Source organism: Puntigrus tetrazona, chromosome 6, assembly GCF_018831695.1.
Source record: "Puntigrus tetrazona isolate hp1 chromosome 6, ASM1883169v1, whole genome shotgun sequence".
Lineage (NCBI taxonomy): Eukaryota > Metazoa > Chordata > Actinopteri > Cypriniformes > Cyprinidae > Puntigrus > Puntigrus tetrazona.
In genome coordinates this window covers 679,741-701,243 of record NC_056704.1, presented here as the reverse complement: position 1 = coordinate 701,243, position 21,503 = coordinate 679,741, and the positions used below count along the sequence as shown (strand labels likewise).

Below are 21,503 nucleotides of genomic sequence, written 5' to 3'. Positions count from 1 at the left end.
TAATATTCTAGAATAACTAGTAAGTGTAAATATAAAACAGTTGCCAATATTTCCCTTTTAAAGCATGAAGCTTATCTCTTAAGATCGACTTCTACTTGAACGTTATCAGGCTGAAGTCTGATTTGACTGCATTTGGCTCTAAAACATTATTAGATGAATGCTGCATTAGTGTTACTAATTTCCCTTTGCCATCGGGCTGAACTAGTTTCATGTTACAGCCATCTGATGAACTCTTGATGTTCCCTCAGGCTTTATTCCAGTTTAACCAGTTTTTAATAAATCTCGTGTCAATGCCACGTTTGACAACACAAACTACTTGTGTTCTATTAGTTTGAACAAGTTATCACACTCGCACCGTTAAAGTCCCGAAGCAAGAGTGGAGACACGACAAATGTAGGCAAAATCCGTATTTATTACCATTTAATAATTACCCATGTACATGATTGGAAACTGAAATTCCTGAAAAGTCTCTCCGTGTAGATTTGGGAAACACGCCGGGATTGTAGAGGTCAGCTGTGAGGTCAGAGGACTGAGGAAACTTCCTAACGCTAAAGACTGTGCGCGCAGCCGCCGTCGTTTAGCCGTTATAATTAGCCGGGGCGACAGACGTCTACAGCCAGTGGATGAAAGGGAGCGGACCTTATGAAGCCCAAATCCTGCCAGCAGCGACACGCTTTCTGGAAACTATAAATATATGTACAAACTGAAGTCGACAGTAGAAACGAATACAGACCAAACCCTGAACACGAGAGGATTTTCTCAATCAGCAGCCGACGTGCCAGTGTGGTCTTGTATTTCTCAGTAGTGTTGTGACTCAATCCAGTGTTACCGATACATTTCACACGGTAGCTTGTCACCTTGGATCTACGTAACGTGAAAACAGAATCTAAAGAAAGCATTGACATGTTCTTCCGACTACACGCAATCGTTTTTGGCTTTTTCCGGCCACGTTTCAATAGAGTAAGGTGACTGAATTGTTGCGAAAGGACGAAGGAGAATAACAGTACTTATTCAGATTGTCAAAACACAAACTCTAGACGTCAGTCCAGTGAAACAAATCAAATGAAAGACCACAGAACAAAAACCCTGTACAGCGGCTTCAAAACCTACTGTTAAAAGCGCTATACGAATAAAACCTGAATTAAAACAGAGTCACATAAAAAAAACAAAACGGAACCACACAATTGTCTATTGGATCAAATCGGATTAATAAAAAAGGTCATACATTATAGAAACTATATTTACATCTTGCATATTAAGCGGAGAGGGACAGAAGGGCAGTAGTATTTTTCCATGGAGTACGAGAGACGTAACGTCTGTCAGGAGTCATAAATACAGTGTAGTAGGAGTAAAGCAGTGCGCTTCCACGCCAAACTTTTCAAGTCACATATTCAAGTCGTTCTTCTCATTACAGACCCAGTGCATGAAGAAGAATGAGATCCATTTCCTAGGGTCAGGTCGTAATGTCACTTGCGGCAAGAGCCGCTGGAGTTAATGCAAAAAATTCGAATCCTATCATTACTCGCCTTTATGACGCTCCAAACCTGCGTGACTTTGTCTCGCGTTCATGCGATTGCAATTAAACGGCACGAATTCTGAGCGCGTCGAGCGCCAAAAAATGATCACAGATGCAGGTCACATGAATTCAGAGGACTCAGAATACAGAGTCAAGTCGTATCGATAATTACGATTTTCCATCATTTTTTTGAGTGCAGCTTGAACATTCTGCTGAATATCTCTTTTTGTGTTTTATAGTAAAAAAAACTACGTCACACAAGTTTGGAGCGACACGAGGACGACAAACGACGAACATTCTTATGTACGCATGAATTATTCCTTAAAAACGAGCTTCAAGTCCATACAAAACCGTCCCGAAGCTCCTCAGCTCATAAAACGTCATTATAGTGTCATTTAATGCTACAGTGACAGGTTTAGCTATGAAAAACAGCATTTAACTAAAGCCTACACTTTTAGCTTCACATCTCTGATGTTCCTGGACGATCAAATCTTTAGCTTAATCGAAGGACTCGAGAGAAAAAAAAAAAAAGGTAAGCTATTTCCATACTTTTAAAAAATATACTATGTACAGTAGCTTTGCTTGCCCGTGGAGGAGAGGAGGAGATCTAACGGCGATAAAAAAATAAGGACATATGAAGGATCTACGAGCTAAAATAAATAGATTTCTCCGTACCGTTCAGTAGTAAGAATAGACGCGAGTGACAGTGTGTGATGGCTATAATCCACTTCACGCTCACAAAACCTCCGGGATAAAGTGCAAATAAGGTTGCTTCGCTAACAGCTTTGACGTGGTTATGAAACACCGGCGAACGAAAGGAATCAGCTGATCGTGTCTTATTACAACCTCTGAACTTCACGGGTTTACGCGTTCCCCCTAGTTAGTTAACCCGAGGTAGTCTGCTAGACTGATTTAAACGAATGCAACAAGCCGGTCGAAACTGCTTAAACGCGGTTGGGAAAACGATCTTTGGGGCGAAACTGATCAATCGAGTCACATGTCCGTTTTGCTTGGCGGTAGAGGAGAGCACAGAGGGCTGATGGGTACCGTGGGTTCAGTAGTTTTGGCGGTGGGGTGAGGTAGGCCCCGTCTCGACTCGGCGGACGGAAATACTTTTAAACTGGCAGGATAGTTTAGAGTGGTCGCATGTCTGTACACGTTCTCTTTGCTAGGAGTGTTTTCGCTCAGATCTTCATGTCTTCGTCCACGCTGAGTTGAGACAGGGTTTTTTTGATGCGGAGAGCGGTCAGTCGCGCGGCGCCGTTAGCGTACCAGCACTCCCGCATGATCTTCCCCATCACACGCAGCGCCTGCGGGAACAGACCGGTCACCATCAGACTCCCCCTGGGAGCACTTCTCACATTTACATCCCTTTGACAAACACTAAAAACATCGGTTGTAAAATGACAAAACCCCAATCGTTTGATCAGACTCATTCAACCCTGTAACCTGCTACTACGTTATTAAAGGAAAAAAAATCTGTATTTGATAAAAGCCCAATATGTTGATAACGCTATAAGTTGATAATGTGTGTGTGTTTGTATAATTAAAAAAATTACTTATTATCGACAACTATACAATTAAAAATATATAAAAGTTCATAAACTATGTACTTATAACATGTAAATATATCATAAAATGTAACATTTTAAAAATATATACTAGTACTTATTTTTTTAATTTAAATATGTATGTGTACTGTGTATATTCATTATGGATATATAAATACACACAGTATATATTTTGAAAATATTTGCATGTATACATTTATATTTCTATGATTGATTTTAATATAAAAACAAAACTTCTCTTAAATATGTACGTGTGTGTGTACGTATATAGTTAAGAAATATACACAGTGCACACATTATAAACAAAAAACACTTTTTTGGGTACGATTAGTTGTCATTAATCACTAATATATACTTATTTGTATTGTTCATTGCTATAAAAATAAATGTGCTAAAAAACAAACACACAAAAGTGCTCATATAACATTAATTATTTGCCGTTTATGAAACTTTGAGCGCTTCTTTAACAGAATTTGTGCTGAAACAGGCACATCAGGAATCACCAAATATGCAACGATACAGAAAAGGTACTTAAGCAGGTTCAGGAAAATCCTAAATGTATTTCATGCAGTAGAAGTTCTCTCTCTCACCTCGTAGCTCTGCCACCAGTTGGGGATGTTGGGTCGTAACCTCTGATCACACACCACTTTCCTCATTTCCTCTATGGATGGGTCAGAGGGCACCAGGTCGTAGTAGGGCAGCTGGTACTCTTCGTGAATACCTGAAAGCAAACATAGCATAAATAGGAGCAAAAAGATTTCTCACTTTAAGTGCTTTTTCATGCCTCCTGGAGCATGGTCTCGATCAAGCACCTCCAGCATTGCAGCGGCGAGCGATCTCCCAGTACACCAGTCCCAGAGCGTAGATGTCCGCGCATTTAAACGAGTCGAAGTGGCGCATGTTAATAGTCTCTTCCAGAACCTCAGGCGCCATGTACCTGAGACACACACACACACAGACACAGGATCGCTGAAAGAACTGCAAGCAGAAAACTAACCAGAGAACACATGAGCAGACGTGGGTTTATATGTGACCCGTGCTGGCAAAATGAGCTACGTTCTTTTTATACATTCACATTCTCCAATTAAGATGCCTTCAAAAAAGTATTGGGCGAAAATGAGTTTGAAAGCAACAGAGTGAGCAGATAAGAGTTGATTTTGGGTTTTCTGGACATTTTAAAGAGAAATCAGCAAACTACGTTGCTCCAGTTCTATTCTTAATAATTACTGTATTTTTAAATCGCAATGTAGCTATTTCTTGTAGAAATAAGAACAGAGATGCACATAAAAAGTAGTTTAATCAAGAGCAGTGGGTGATTCAGGCTTTTCTTTTAATTGTTGTGCTCCTCGCTCTTTGCAAACGACGGTAACGCCAGTATGGGTTTTATTCAGAAGTGAGCGGTTTCCTTTCAGAAAACGTCCAAATAAAGATCAGTTTAGATGTTTAATTACGATTTAGAGCATTGGGATCGCTAGAAGAGAGCTTAATGAACTCATTTTTGTGAAAACCTCAATTCTCTCACTTCTTTTCCTCATCTTACCCCAGCAGGCCTCGTATATGTCTGTTTGGTTGGGTCAGTGACGTGAGCTCTACCTCTTAGTGCCGACGCGCTGGTTGGGGGCGATATCGATGGTGTCGGTGACGGACTCGTGACGGACCGCCAGGCCGAGGTCAGCGATTGCACACGTGCAGTTTTTCTTCACCAGGATGTTCTTGGACTTCAGGTCACGGTGAGCGATGCCAGGCTTACCTGAAGACCAAAACGACAAATACAGTTACACACACACACACACACACACACACATCTGATCAGAGAAGAAATGCATTCCACACCCTCACACGCTCCCACATACACAACAGTTTCAGGCATCACGACCGCTTCAAACAGTGGGCCGCACAAGAGCGGTCACTAAAGCACGTATCCTTCAGAGATACGACCAGCCCACAATGCATTCTTGGCAGTTTTAAAACAACCGATTCTGTACTGATAAACGTTGTTTTTACCAAACCAATATGTGTGCTCTTTATGTTCGTGTTTATTAGTTATCACTCTCCTGAAATCGAGTGTACAGTAAACTTTTTACGCAGTTCACTTTAGTGAACACTAATGACTAGCAATATCTGAATGAACTAAAATAACTTAAAAAAATAATAAGGTTAATTCATGTTACTGTCAGCAAAATGTAATAATTTGTGTATCTGACAATGAGTATTAAATCATCAAAAAAAGGCTTAAATCCTGAATAGCTCCCAACCACTATAACACAGAAATAAATTCTGTAGCTTCCGATTATGCTGCAAAAAAAGTGAACGTTGTTTCCTATTTTTGTCTTGTTTTCAATGCACATTTCTCAAGACATGTTCACTTAAAGGAACGCTCTTTTTTTTAAGGTGTTGAATTGTGGAATGGCAAATTAAGACCAAAGAGCATTTGGTTTCCAATGTTGAGAATAGACTGGTTCGCTAGGTACTGGAATGGATATAATTTAATCGAATATCCCTGAAAACTCACCCTGAGTGCCCAGTATCTCCATGTGAAGATGCGCCAGGCCGCTGGCCTCCGACAGAGCTAGTTTAATCATGCCCTCGATGGTGACTGAATATCGGTTCAGGTAGTCAAACAGGGATCCATTCTCATGATAGTCTGACACCAACCACAACTGAGTCCATGTGCCATTATCTGTGACGGAGAAACAAACATTATTAAACCTACGAGCACTGTGAAACTCCTCGTTAAAACACACCGCATATTCATTAGTTTACCTTTGTTATCGGCAGCAATGAAGCCCAGGATGTTCTCGTGGCGGAGCATGATGGTCTGGTAGATTTCAGCTTCACGAAACCAGGAGCGCTCCTCGCGGAAGGAGAAGATCTTCACAGCAACGTCTCCTCCTCTCCACTTCCCTCTCCACACCTCCCCGAAGCGGCCTTTACCGATGATCTCCTGCAGCACTATGGTACGAGCCACTGTCCTCTGGACAAACAGCGGCAGACCTGCAGAATAAAATAAAAATAAGTGAAGAGTGATAAAAGAGTGATATTAAAAAATAAATGACAAAGAACACTTGAAAATATTTAAATATATCCTCGGAAAGTAAATGATAACAATACTGTGCATAAGTCAAATAGACTACTGTTATGAAACTTAATTTTAAATGGCAATTTGTTAGCGATATGCATGTAGTAGAAAAATATAAAACAAGAAATGTAGGATATATTATGGAGTTATTTTTCCCCTCCAGAACTTCATGTTAATTCCACATTAATCAAAAAAAGGCTAAATTAAACTAGTTTAAGCTAGTAAAATGATAATAAACTAACTCACAATGTGATTTATGCATGTTGCAACAGGGTTATTATTGTACTGTTAACTGAAATAAAGCTGCACATAAAATAAAAACAAACAATAGATAAAAAACATCGCAACTGAAAACTTGACTAAAACTGAAAAATGTATAAAGCACTGATGAAAACAAAACAAAAATTGTACATAAAAAAAACTGAATTAAATAGGTTTTTAATTTTGAATTAACATTTTCAGTTTTAAATCGAAAACTATAATCAGATTTAAAAAAAAATAAAATAAAAGTAATGCTGACTTGCCAATTTTGATGTTAAAGAAATAAAAAAAACTTTAGAATATAAATTAAAAAGTGATCAAAAAATACAAATACAAATAAATGGCTATAATAATAAATATCTGATATTGAAATAACGCTGTTGCATACATGCATAAACATACCATACACTATATTTTCTCCTGCGATACTAACCAGACCCAGACCCTGAGGTGGACAGGTCGTAGATGAGGTCCTGTAAGGTCTTGTCCTTGGCCAGGAACATGTGTTCGGTGCTGGGATCCTCCACCTCCAGCCTCTGCCGGTGACCGTAAGCCCGCTGGTGGTGCTGGAACAGAAAGAGGCCGAGCAGAGCCAGCACACACAGCACAAAGACCGGCCCAGCCACCACCGCAGTGAGCTCCATCGGCCCCCAGTCCTGCCCTGAACCCGGCCCGTGTGTCACTGACAGAGAACACGCAAGATTAGTCCATCATCTGGTTTCCAGACGTTAGAAGGATTACAGCTGACCTCCGAGAAGCTGGCCCCCAACCCAACGCAAAACATCGCAAAAATCGTCTCAATTTTTTGTGCTGCAAATATTTGTCAAAACTGACCATGTGTTGGGTTTTTAATATATTTTACATCTAACAAACCAAAAGCAGCACAGACGATTGAGACCGTTTTAGAGACGTTTTGGGTTGGGGGCCAGCTTCCCAGAGGTTCACAGCTGATGTGGAGTGCTGTCGCTCACCGGTCGTTAGTCTGAGGTCGATGCTGTTGCAGTAGTCAGAGTAACAACAGTGTGTGTTCATCAGCCCCTCGGCGCTGAGGCAGTAGAGCGGCCGGCCCGGGGGCATCAGCTTCTCCTTCTGGATGCAGAACCGCACATGCTGCTCCTGTCCTTCAAAGACTAAGGTGGAGGCCACGCACGCCCCGTTGGTCTCGCACTTATACCCATCCTTCTCACACTGCGGCGTGGTGCAGTTACAGAACAGAGCTGCCGAGAGAAACAAAAACGGATATATCACAACACTCCAATGAACAATGAGTAAGAAATAACTGATGATGGGCCTCTGCGTTAACATCTGCCAGGTTTTTCTCAAGTCATTTCTTCTTACGCATCTCGTTCCACACCTCCATTGCTAATTCCTAAACATCATGTGAGGCTTGAGCTGTTGATGGCAGACTAATGCGGTTACGAGAGAAAGATTAAGCGTTTGTGAATAACCTGGAAACGTGCGTCAGCCAATCGGATTCAAGCATTCTACAGCCCAGTCATAAAATATATCACAGCCACTATTACATCTCAAACGGTTTGTGAACTTCTGTATTGTAGTGAATGGACTGCAGATTTGTCTTTTGAACAGCAGAGATCAGTAGAGTCATATACAGTCCACCAAACAGCTTCGTGAATGCAGTAACAGTTGTTCGTTTTTCTGTTATGCATTTTATTATAAATCTTTAATTATACATTTTGATTGCAAACTTGCCTAGATGATTATTATATGATGGATCGTTTATAAAACAGCGGGTTGCATTTATACAGTTTATTTACATTTTTAATGAAATGTATTAAAGTCTGCATAAAGCGACTTTTGAAAGGCCGTGTGAAAATGTCCTTTATAATCTTTCATCTGAATGTCTCTAAAAATACTTTCATTTTAGACTGCCTCTGTCAACGTAAAGCAGGCGGTTTCAAAGGGCGGCCGTGCTCTGGAAAGCAAGCCGTTTCATGATCCAATAATCTCCTGATTCATTTAAATAAAGTCCCACATTTGTTTCCTTGTCGGAATACTCCAAAGGACAACATAAAACTGCATTATTTCCTCCCCTCCCCGCAATTTTTCTTGCTTAAAGACTCATTCGTCAGGTCTGTCCAAGAGCAGCCAGACAGAGATGATTCAATCAAACTTGGACCAGAGCACATATAAATGGAGGATGCAGACGGTCAAAAGTGAAAAACAGCAGGCCACCCAGACTCATGAGAGATGGGAGTATTGTAGGTATGTGCTTTTGGGGAGATGCAATCTAAAGAACTAAAGCATTTTTTGTGTTAAGCGAGTCTCAAGACACGATTTATAATAAAAAAGGACTTTTAACTCTTCATAAACTTCCTCCGTTTCATCCTAAAATGATAAGCAACTTCTTAGAGAAGGTTTTAAATTGAACATACCGTAACCGGCCTCGACCGTGCAAACATTTCACTCACAGCTGCAGCTAATAAATGTGCAAAAATTATTTATTATTTAGGAGCGTATGTGTGAATTAAAAGGTCACTTTGCTATATCCCATTTTAGCTTAAATTGAATAAAAAAACATTTTAGTTATTTTTAAAGAGGTCTTACATTTGATAAGCGCTAAACATTAATATATATATATATATATATATATATATATATATATATATATATATATATATATATATATATATTTTTTTTTTTTTTTTTTTTTTTTCATAGAATATATAAATATATATTTCACTGTCAAAACATGGAACTATTGCTCTGTTTCAGAGCACTCAATTAAAAACAAGCATTTAATGTTTAATGACAATGTTTAATTCTTGATTTTTAAAGTAGTCGACATTTGAAGTGGTCAAAAAAAAAAAAAATAGCCTAATCAAAGTTTGTCCTAAGACAGGAACGAAATGAAATGTTGGTTTTAGGTTTTAGGACAACTTTGATGAAACGTTCAAATGTTGACTACTGTATACTGTAACATTTAGCATTTCAAGAGACCCAGATTATTTCGGCAGCAAGCATATTGTAGAAAAAAAAAGGCAAGCATCAAGCATTACTTAACGGCTACTGTTGCGGGCTAAAACCTCTTAATGATCATGAAAGCTTAATACAAAAATATCCATTTCAATAGTGACCATCTTGACCCAATGTTAGATTTTTAGAATCCGCCACCAACATTTACATAACACCCAGTTATTTTCAGCATCTCTGCCTGCCCTGATAAATAATAACTATGCCAGTGCACTAAGCCAATTATAAAATGTCACATTAGTGAAAAACTACAAAAGATTTGCATACAGAAATCTAAAAAGTTAGGCTACTTTTATTACAAAAGGTCAGAGGATGTGAAGTTATTGGTACAGGAAACCGTGACTAACAGATATGACTAGATTTCACGGAGAAAAAAAACAAACACCAAACTGTAAAGTGCGTCTTCACTAATTACTGGCAGTCCTAGAAGTCATGTAACAAGTTGTGTAAAAGAGTTACGCAACAGCTGCGAGTCCCTGAAGTGCAACATTCATTTGGCGCTCGACTCACTCTCTGGTGAAGCTCCTACACAACATCGTTATTGAGATCTTTTTCACGGCATATGGATAATTAGAAAGTGTGAACTCAAATTCGACTGCAGTGATTGTGTCCAAACTGTTCTCTGTTTTCCCAGTGCTGAATGCAGGCTGCGGCGTGACCGAACACAGCTCCAGCTCGTGCCAACGGGGCTCCTCACAAGCCCAAAAACGCAAATTAAGCCCGCGACCGATTCGAGTTATGAGGATCTTGTTTTACTGCGTGCTCTTGCGGCGTTGCCCGAGCCGTTTCTGCCTTTTCCCACTTTCGGCGACAGACAGGACCTCTGGTTTATTAATCGAAGCGTTTGCACGTATGTAGGTCACAGCAGAAGCTATTCGTTTAGCTTGGTTTTCCACTCAACTCGTGGCATTGCACGTATTAGTTGATAGAAGGGATTTCCTGTTAGTTTCACCCGTTCACACAATAAGACGTAAAGAGACGCTCCGTCGTCATGGGAGCTTCCCCTCGGGCTGTGAACAAAGCGAAACTACTCGGGGACAGATGTTGTGACGCTGTCGTTGTGGTCGACGTCGCATCGAAAGGCAGAGATTTAAGTGATCTAACTGAGTCTTTTCTGACAGAGACAGCTTTTTTAGTTTTAAAAGCCAATAAACAAAAGAAAAAACGTACTCGTACAATTATGCCTTTTGGGATTGCAAAACAATTAGTCTCATCAATAGTGATGAAGACATGTCCCACGTCTCTTTGCTGTTAAATGTAAAGTTCGCTGAAACTCAAACTCTGTAGTATGTTGCCGCGAGAGTTTAGCGCAGAGCAAGGGGCAAAATTTAGCATTTTACTAGTTTTTAGTTTTTTTTTTTTATCTTTTTGCATAAAGCATGCTTTTTAGCGGTCGACTGATATATATCCACAGCTGATATATCAGCAGATATTTGGCATCCGACGATCAGTGTTTCTGTTTGGCAGGACTGTTATTTTGACGGTGCTAAGAAAGGAAGCGTTCTCCCTCTTGTTCGCTGACGTTTTTCAGTTGTCTAATAAGGAGAAAAGTATTTCTAATAATTAGGGATGCACTGAAAGTTTGGCGACCAAAATAGTTTGGCCGATAATCATATCGGTCGACAGCTAATGCTCTTGCAAATTAAATAAAATTTAATTAAGCACATTTGCTTAAAAATACATTTCAGTACTGCATTGTGCTGCAATTTGATGGAAAAAATGTATTTGAACTAATTCAGAAAAACGTACCAAACACATTTAGCAAATAATAGTAGTAGTACATGCACATTTGTAAAGTAAACTAGAAGCTGAAGTTCATAAAAACATGATCTCACTGCAAAAGTCTGACTTCACAACACCACATCCTCAAACTGACATGGACTTGTTAGTACTTGCTCATGTACACAGGTAAAGTGCTCAGAAATTTCCAAAATAAAGTCCCTAACACCTTATTTGATTAGACGAGTTGTTAAACCAAAATTAGGATACAATAAACCTTTTTATAATTCCAGACTAGACGTCACTTGCTGAATTAAACATGCAGTGAAGTCATGTGAAAACTGCTTAAAAAGGTTTTATATACACATTTCATATTATTTATAAAAAAACAAACAGTAGACAGTATCTCGCACACACTGAGCAGTAAACATAGCAAATATTGTCTCTTTCTTATACATTGCAATCCAGTTAGTTTGATGAAATAATGCATACTTTGTCAGAAATTTGGCAATACCAACATTATAAAATTGCAACATGGACATGTCGAAATGCATAACCGCTTATAATTACAGTCTACATGAGTGACAAAAGTTGAAGCAGGTCCACTGACCAATAAATCTTTTATTAAATGTCTAATTTTGATCACAAATGAACTGCCAACATGTAACAAAACATACATAACATTTTAGTAAATATGTTAGTAAACCATGTTAGTCATTTAAGGTAAATTGGTCCACATAGTAGAGTGTGTGTTTCTTAATCGTTCCTTGAATTAAATGATCTGCAATGAATAAGAAGTCATTTGTCTTCATATTCCTCTTCTGCAGATTAACTAAATATGAAGCAATACCGTTTTGGCAATATGGAAAATAATCAACAGAACCGGAAACCATTCAAATCCAGATGGGAATATTAGGCGGTCTGATTTCTAGTTGTTCTTTAGTCATACGATCCTTGGGGAAATGATCAGGAACTTCAGAGGTGGTAAACTTGGATCAGTATAATTTGTGTGTATAGAATTGTTCCACATAGAGGCAAACCCATACAAGCTCACGGGCTTTTTAATAACGTAGGGCTAAGTCTTCGTTTTCCATTCAAAGGCAATTAAATATTTTGGCATTTCCCTGCATTGAAAGCAAACACCCACACATGTGCAAAACACAGCGAGACTCGCAGGTCTGTCTGAATGCTGTCACAAACAGCTCAGGACACAACATTAGATACGCAGGAAGCAGGGAAAGAATATCTACTCTATATGAACAATGGGATTACTCGTACAGCGAAATGCACCTAAAGCTAGAGAAGTCACGCTGTTTCTAAAACGCTATCGAACACGGCTGTCGCATGACCGTTTTAGTGCGGCATAAAATCCAAGCTTCGTGCTTTTACTCTACACAACACAGCTGTAACACTGAACAATGTGCTCTTTCAGCTCACGGTATGACCGACAAGCATGAAAACGGTAGGACTTGGAAAAAAACACGTAGTCTGAAGCCCTTTCCAGTTAAAGCTGCAAGCCACGTGTCGTCAACCTACGTCACAAAAATATTTCTACATAAATTCAAGCATCAACTGTGAATTGGTCTAGATGCCTACAATGCTGCCCAAGCACTAACACAGTCATTTCGGGCCTACCTATGTTGGTCTACCATCTCACTATTAATATTTTGGATTAACCAGAAGTTTTGCCTTTTCTATCTAAAATACATGATTCTCAGCAGAGATGTGAAACAAGCAGGTGGTCTCAAGGTCTTTGGTTTTTGTTTTACTCTGCAGTGACCTTTTTACTAAGGGTTTTTATGACGAAAAGAAAAAACTATGCCAGTTACAGACATCTCCACCAAAGAAAGGCGGTCCTAGACCAGTCAAACAGGCTCTTCTCTGGCACCTTTAAATCTTCTTATCTACAACCAGCTAATAGCAGTGGCTGGCGAGCTCAGATAATATCCAGTATGCAGTGTTTTCAGAATAACAGCTCAGTCGGGTTAGAGTAATGCAACGCAAAACTAATGATCTGTCTCTGCCGAGAAAAAAAAAAAAAAAAAAGCTTACACTGGAAATGGCCGCTATACCAATGTGACTGGCAGTTCAGTTGACAGACTTATTTTTATCCTGCTACAAAACCACCAGCAACTTTATTTACACTGTAAATCTGCTATCAAATTATTCAGTTTACAAATATCGCATAAATCAATTACTAGTCTGAGATTTGAGAGGTGACTTTGACAGCGTTGAGCTATCAATGACGACAGATTTGCTTTTTTTAACACTGAAACTCGAACGACTTTCAGAAGCGAACCCAACTTCCTGCTTCTGCCAATTACATTCTCGAAATGACTAACACTTACTTATTTGGCAAACATCAGTCGTAAATGATAAACCTGAGTCTCAAGCGCACAGAGAAGAAATATGATATCCCTCAACTGTGAAAAGTACATCAACCGGTCATTTTCTGTGTAAAATACACCTAATAATCATTAACAATAATGTATTTAATTAACTGAGGGTATGCTTCACTTTCACACGGCATTTTACAAGACATTTAAGATTACATTAACATGATGTTAGGACGTACACGTTAAAAATAGTTCTTTCATTACATACACAGAGGGCCTAAAACTAACTCTCAACGTGACAAAAGCTTGTTTCAGCAAATAAAACGTGTTACTTGCCAACTGACCAATGACTTTGAAGGGGCTACAACATAATATGTGGTTTAAAATGCTGTTACAATAATAGCTGAGCATAACCATTTTTATTACGTGCAATAAACTAAACTTTAACCAAGTGAAATATGTATTTTACTTTAGCATGCCATGGCGACATTCCTCTTTTTTTTTTAGTTCAAGCTATAATACAATTAAAAAAAATATATAGACCTAAAAAATAGAAATAAAACATGCAACAGAATGATTAAACCTACCATAAATGAAAGGAATTGGTGCAACAACAACAAAAAAAATTCAAATAAAAAGGTGGTTTAATTTTTAACATTATTTTAAAATAATTGAATGCAACAAACCCTTAAATTAAACAGTGCTTTTGGTTTAAAATTACAGCCTAACTATGATATTTCTTAGCTTTAGGGGTTTGTTGCAACCAGATCCTCACTGATGTAAACGACATTAGCAATTCATCAAACCATCACCTACTAATGAAAACATCAGTGACTGTCACGAGTGTCAATAACAGCTCGGAAAACTTTCAATCTCATCGAAAGAGTTTCTTCTCATGAACTCCATTTTACAAATACATACTCAAAACACTATTTGCACCGTACATGCCTACGTTGTTTGAATCACTGCCATTGCCAGAAGCGGCTAAAATAATTCTGCACCCTGCCTTTTTTGAGATTTGCTCATTAATGTATCTGAAGCGGAGCAATGCTCGCACGCTTCGGTCGTGTGTTCAGATAAGCTCTCGTTAAATATGATGCACAACCTCTGTTTACTCTGTTGCAAAGTCAAGGTGAGAAAAGCATTAGACGCTATCTGAGGATTACTAGTGTTATTCACGCCGTCGCAAATCTGTGTTAGCAACACCACGCTGTAATAAATTCGATTTAGAAACCCTTTTACAATCAGAAACGGCTAGCCACGATAAATCACATGTGAAAATTTGAATTGAAACATACTCCAATAATGTTACGTGACCTGAAAAAAGTCTTTAATGCCGGAGACAAACTGTGGGTTGTGGTGTGCGTTACATATTTCTTGAAGAAACTAAAATATATACGCCGAAACCAATATAACGAATAGCATCAAAAGGCTAAATGAAGACATTAGCTACATCACGCACGATCAGTGCTATAGTTTTGTCCCAGTCCAGACCGCCGAGTATTTTCAGCGTAATCATTTTAAAGCATTAACATTTATTATACATAAATAATTGTAAAGTATTATGCTTTTAAAGATCGTTAGAGAACACAATGAACTGATTCTTTCCTGGACAGGCATATTGATCAACAGATCAACAGACAGATTGATGGGCTTTATTGAACCTCGAGGGGAAATGCAGAGCTCTTAAACTAGTCTGCATGTCCAAGCCTGTCTTTTTAATATGCAGAAAACATTAAGGGCCTTTTTTTTTGTACAGCGGGTAACGGTAATAAAGAAAACCCCCTGGCAAGGAGTTAGCATACATCAAACCCAACACAGACAAGGATGAACTGTAGGTTTATACGAAACAGAAACGGGGTCACTGCTCGGACGTATCCTTGTTTTGTCCCTTCTTTACAAAGAAGCTACACCAGACCCAAGCATCACCGTAACCCCGCTCAGAGGTCATTATTACGCAAAACCATATCATCATTCAAATGGAAAGCTTCAATCTGCAGACCACACACACCTTCCTTTCTTTCTTTCCTGACATTAACATGTCATTTCATACCGAGAGCAACCATTTACTCGATTTTTCCACTGTACTTATAGTGAACCGAGAGCTCCTCTTTACTTCTCAGCTAAATACAACATGCAAACCCATCATTAATAACAAACAAACAAGCAATAATAAAGATTTGGAGGCACTTACGCCGACGTGCAACAGGTTAAGCAACATAGATGTGTTTAAAGAAGCCATCTTGACTTTTTAAACAGCAAACAAAACTAAAGACTCAAATTGATTTTAACAAAGCAGTCGGCCAGGATCCAAATAAAGTCAGTTTTGTTTACTGTATCTGCATTTGTTTACTGTAACTAATACCGTGAGCATGTAAATTGTAAGCGTTTCGTATTACCTCCAGAAAAACTAAATAAAAAAAACGTGCACAAAAACAAGGAGAAGCATACAGCAAGCTTTTAAACCTAATTCAACCTCAATGAACGTGTCAAATGATAATTTGTGTATGAACGCTTTTAACTTGGTGTCGATTAAAAAAATCAGACTCGTATAAACATAAACGCATTGCATTTGATCGCGAGCTGATTTTAGTTTTTCTGAAGTTTTTATCCGAATCTAAAGCCACATATCAACTAAGTTAGCATGTTAGCATGCTAGCCCTCACCTTCCGAGTTTCTGTCATAAACGGGGTCATCCTGTTTTATTATTGGCGTTTAAACACCTCGTATGTAAAACGCATTTTTAAGCACACCATACAGTCATGTTCCCGACAGACAAAGAGATAAAGCCGGAGAGAAGGCAGAGAGTTTACGGGGCCAGTCGTTAAATCCCAGCGCCATGTTGTTGTTGTATTAAACGCCAAACGTTCAGCGGCTAAAACGCAACAAACCGACCAAGCCGACCCACGGGTATAAACAAAACACTGCTGGAACGAACGGACACTTCATACACACCTTCGCACGCCCCGTTCAATCCCGATAAAACGATCAAGAGTCGCAGGATTTGCCGTGTGTCCATCCTCACAGGACTCCCATCGCACTGAGAATGCGCGTGGACGCCGCTGGCGCGAGCTCGCGAGGACCTCGCGAGTGCGCGCGCGCACAACAACCGGAGCCGCGGGCCGCGCGCGCTTCCCAGATACGCTCCCACATCCCGACTCGATTCGCTGAAAGCTATTCTTTACAACTCCTTAAAGTGTCGGATGCGTGCGTTATGAATAGGAACTAAAATGCACTTTTAACATGCAAAGAATTAGTTAACACTTGTAGTGTATTTGAACCATCTTTCATCCACTAGTGATCGTTCAGCCCACTACAAGTGCCTAAATATATATATTTTTTAAATACAGAGACAGGTTAAAAGTGCATTTATATTCATAACCTAGATAGCTGCTGGGTAGCCTCCGCTTAGATAATCCTAAACCTTATCTTCAGAAGCACTTAAGAATCATGTGTAGTATATAAAGTATATAGTATACACCTGGATGTGGATGTGATGCTGGACCACAAATCATAAGGGACAATATATCATGTAATCTGGATTATAATCAGATCTCCAAAAGTGCTTGTAATTAGATTAAATTACATGTAAACAATACTTAATAACACTAGTTAGTTTTTATGAATTACATTATTATATATTATCTACATAACAGAAATAGAATAGTAATTCGTTCATCTCCCTAATTCTTCTTTTTGATCTTTTAGATGTTCCTTTCTAAAATATCCTGCTGCTTATATACGGTCTAAAAGACAAAAATCACACAGAGATCGGTCATTAATCAGGTGGCTACACAGCATTCGACATTCGAAAATGGTATAATGCACAAATTATTATTTTTTGTCACATTATCCTCTTTCACCTTTTCAATATATTTTTATCTGAAGTACTGGTATTTAAAAAAAAAAAAAAAAAAAAAAAAAAGTCATGCAGCATCACATTTGCATGTTCATGGTTCTCTGATGCTGGTTATGATCACATGACGTGCACATAAATAAAATATAAAAATTTTTTCAGTTTCATTTGTTCATTTTAAGATGATTTGTTTTAATGTAATATTTGTATGATGTAATTAATTGTTGGCTTTTCATTAAACTCATACGCCGTACTGCAGTTTCTTTATAAACCTTGATATAATCGTGCTTAATGCACTTTGTGTTGTTCATAACAACAAATACAATGCATTTTTTATTGCATTTTTATATTAATATGGTACAAGTATTTTGTATGGTATTTTAAATCAGTGTGATCAAAAGTAATCTAAAAGTAACACAATTTATTTAACACAAATGTTTAATAAAGTTTATATCAGGATCAGATGGAGGTGGGTGGGCAAGTAAAGGCCACAAAATCAAGATAATATTTCCAACTGAATCTGATAGATAGATGGATAGATAGATAGATAGATAGATAGATAGATAGATAGATAGATAGATAGATAGATAGATAGATAGATAGATAGATAGATAGATAGATAGATAGATTTGATTAATCGATACATTCATTTCATATTGAAGTCAATTAAACATAAACTTTTGATTTAATATTTGCGTTAGCCTAAAAACAATGCTTTAAAGTTAAAAGTGATTAAATGAGGGAAAGTAAAGGAAATGCAGCAGCGCCGTCTCGTGCTAAACACCGGTAAAGACAGCTGGTGATGTTAATAAAAAAAAACTCATTAACGCTTTCTCGGGTTTAATTTATTTAGACTTTAATAACACTGTGTTTTTAAATAATAAAAGCTTTAATATTTCGTAAAAATGTTGTCGTTGCGGAGGTTTGAAGCGGAACCTTTGTGAGCAGGAATGTTTCCGCGCGGAACGCCGCACGCGCGTGTTACAGCGAGAGGCGTCCGTCTAACCGGAGGGTCATGGCAGCCCCAGATCTCTTTAAAACTTTATTATACACGATTAACAATCTCCTGCAACAACACAAATACAAAACTGCGCTGGCGGTCGTCAAAGGCTTCAGGAATGGAGCCGTGTGAGTGCGAATAACCTTTAAACGGCGGTTTTTATGCATGTTTGGTAATGAATTAATTCACACAGTTGTTGTTATTGTAATGTTGTTTACTTGTGGCCGTGCAGCACTTTTAATCACATTTAATTTTGCGTGTTTTATTTCCGTTTCCCCGCTTGATTAGTGTCACGTTTATTAAACTTACAGCAATAGATTTGCATATTGCTAGTTTTAGATATTCGACTAAACTGAAATAATGTAACCATATACTGTTAATGTAAAGCGGGCCTCGTTTTGCTCACTTTGTTGTTGTTTTTCTTTCAGATATGGGGCTAAAATTCGTGCCCCTCATGCCCTAGTGATGACGTTTCTGTTCAGAAGTGGCAGGTGAAGTGAACTTTGAACTCTCAGAAAACTCCCAATGACACACTGATGTCAAATTAGCTCATAGCTGCTGCTGCTTTTACTTGTGGCTGATATAATAAAATGATTTATTTGTGTACACTTTTTTTTGCGTTGCATATTTTTGGTAGCCGTTAATCTCCAGTATAATCTGATCTTCTCTTCATCTGCACATCCTCAGTCTGAGAGAGAAGTTCAGGGCGATCGCTCAGGCCACGTACACTCACTCCAGGAATCTAGCCTGCTTTGTGTTCACGTATAAAGGCCTGCAGGCTCTCCAGCAGCACTTCCAGGGCAAACGGCTGCCGTCTCACTCGTTCCTGGCTGCCTGCGTCGGAGGATGGCTGGTGTTCGGAGAAAACAACAACATCAACAGCCAGGTCGGTGTTGGATTTTAACTCGAACAAAACAATCGGTGTATTTTCATGTGTTTTATGTGAATCTGGTTTTCGTTTAAAATAAGTTGTACCTGCTTTTGTCCGTGCGTCGAATAATTTTTGAGGGCACTGTAAACTATTTACGAGTTTGGGATACGTTTTTTTAAGTATTTGTTCTAAAAATAAATAAATAAAAATTTCTGTGATTTTAATCTGTATTCTCAGCATCATTACGCTGGTCTTCAGTGTCACGTGATCCTTCAGAAATCATTTTAATATGCTGATTTGCTGCTCAAGAAACATTTCAGATGATTAAAGTTGTTTTATAGTTGTTTTAAAGTTGTTTGTTAAAACTGTAATGCTCTTTATTTTTCAGGATTCTCCAATGAATAGGAAGTTCACAAGTACAGCACTTATTTGAGATTATATATATATATATATATATATATATATATATATATATATATATATTAAAAAAATATATTTACTTTCCCTTTTAAATTATCCAAAAGGCAGCGTGTCACAGTGATAATGTGTGATGATTTGATGATATCAAGGGCGTAGGTTTGATGTTGACATTGGTGGTGAAAGAGCAATAATTGCGCAATTTTGATTATGTAAACCAACAACATTACAATAGGCACTTTCATAACTAAAAAATGTCCATCGAGTCTACGGAGATTAATCAATTCTGTCCTTTAGTTACCTTTCACTTTTAACAAAGAGCGAGTTTAAGAGAGACTTAACTTTACTCTGTTCATAGTGCAGTCATGTCTCATTCATCAGCATCGGTGTGTAGATACACACACACACACACACACACACACACACACACACACGCACATGCATACAGTGGTAGCCAAAATTAAACACACACACAAGCGTTCTAATAATTTTGTCCAGCACTGTATGAATATGAATATACATAATGAATGTTTTGTTGCTATGGTGAGAACACGACTTTAGCGTGCATCTGACTGATGGGTAGATATTACTTTAAGTTCTCCGTTAATGTCAGCATGACTCATTTCAGATATTTCTACACCTCGATGATACTAAGAGATCTGCATTTACTAGAATGATCCTTATAAATGGTAAATGATGATTTCGGTCCGTTCCTCAGATAAACATGTACCTGCTGTCCAGGATCCTGTTCGCTTTGTCTCGGCTGGCCGTGGAAAAAGGCTTCGTCCCGCAGCCCAGGAAAGACCCGTTCCCGCTGTTCGCCACGCTGGTGTGGGGGATCGTGCTCTGGTTGTTCGAGCACCATCCTCACACGCTTCAGCCGTCCCTCCAGTCCTCCATGAACTACCTCTACCACGACAGCAACACGTGGCATGACATCTCAGACTTTCTCATCTATAACAAACCAAAGGCCTGATGCGGTGCCGACCGGTCTAAGCTCCTGCGTTAAACCATAGCATCTAAAGAAGAGACCGCTTTTAGTTTTTTGCTGTATTGAAGGATTTAATTACCTTCAGAATTCAGAGATGTCTAACCCTTCCGTTACAGGTTGCACTGATCGACTCCTTTGCACATTATCTTGATTACGTTCGCTCCACTTTTAATGAGATTGACTCTCATGTGTACTTACACTTATGATAACTTCATTAAACCGTAATGAAAAAGCGCTAACATTTATGTTAAATCTCTTAAAATTCATTCTAGAAAATGGATTATCTTGCATTAAGCAAATGTTTGATTTTAATGATTTTTAAACATGCTTTTTTTTTTTTGCATAATTGCAATGAGAATCATCAGCTAAAACTTAATTTTCTATTTAAATTCCCTGTTTTTCTTTGGTTTTTCGGGGGGTGAAATACGACCCGGGTGTCAGTCTCTGGTGTTTTTGCTCAATCTACAATGTACTGTACTGTACTGTAAGTTAATGGAAGTAGATGGGACAGATCTGACTACTGTTTTGTATAACAGCACTTTTTGGTGTCACATAAGTAACCTAACAAATCAAATCGAACAGACTGCATTTAATACTTAACCACAAGTAATTGTGGTTTAATTTGGATTCTCATCATAGCGTTGCTAAACCGAGTAAATACTTTTATTTCTCTGTTAAATGCAAAACTATTATTTTATAATGCAAGGGCCAATATGATCAACAGTTTAGTACTTTGAAATTTACACGTAATTTTGTGCCATTATTTTTCCGTGTTGCGTTTATGCGGATTTGTTGTTGTATCTATTAATTGATTAAATACAGAACCAGAATGTTTGGGAGTCATTAATGTTGTTTGATCATCCGTATATTCCTATATTGTGCACGTTTCGCTAGA

At 38.4% G+C, this 21,503-nt stretch overlaps 2 protein-coding genes across 2 annotated transcripts; one reads left to right on the top strand and one right to left on the bottom strand.

The window, feature by feature from the left end:
• Window positions 1-392: 392 nt before the first annotated feature.
• acvr1bb (activin A receptor type 1Bb) lies at window positions 393-16,567 on the bottom strand. The gene is made up of 9 exons (XM_043241443.1): window positions 16,429-16,567; window positions 7,399-7,644; window positions 6,861-7,109; window positions 5,851-6,081; window positions 5,600-5,767; window positions 4,681-4,837; window positions 3,900-4,024; window positions 3,678-3,808; window positions 393-2,826 (listed from the first exon to the last, which is right to left on the bottom strand). The coding sequence occupies exons 1-9, from the start codon at window positions 16,490-16,492 to the stop codon at window positions 2,701-2,703; spliced, it is 1,497 nt and encodes a 498-aa protein (XP_043097378.1). The 5' UTR covers window positions 16,493-16,567; the 3' UTR covers window positions 393-2,700.
• Window positions 16,568-18,319: 1,752 nt separating this feature from the next.
• Window positions 18,320-21,438, top strand: pxmp4 (peroxisomal membrane protein 4). Its single transcript, XM_043241037.1, has 4 exons — window positions 18,320-18,457; window positions 18,758-18,820; window positions 19,017-19,215; window positions 20,336-21,438. Exons 1-4 carry the CDS (start codon window positions 18,345-18,347, stop codon window positions 20,591-20,593), a joined length of 633 nt encoding a protein of 210 aa, XP_043096972.1. The 5' UTR covers window positions 18,320-18,344; the 3' UTR covers window positions 20,594-21,438.
• The last annotated feature ends 65 nt before the right edge of the window (window positions 21,439-21,503 follow it).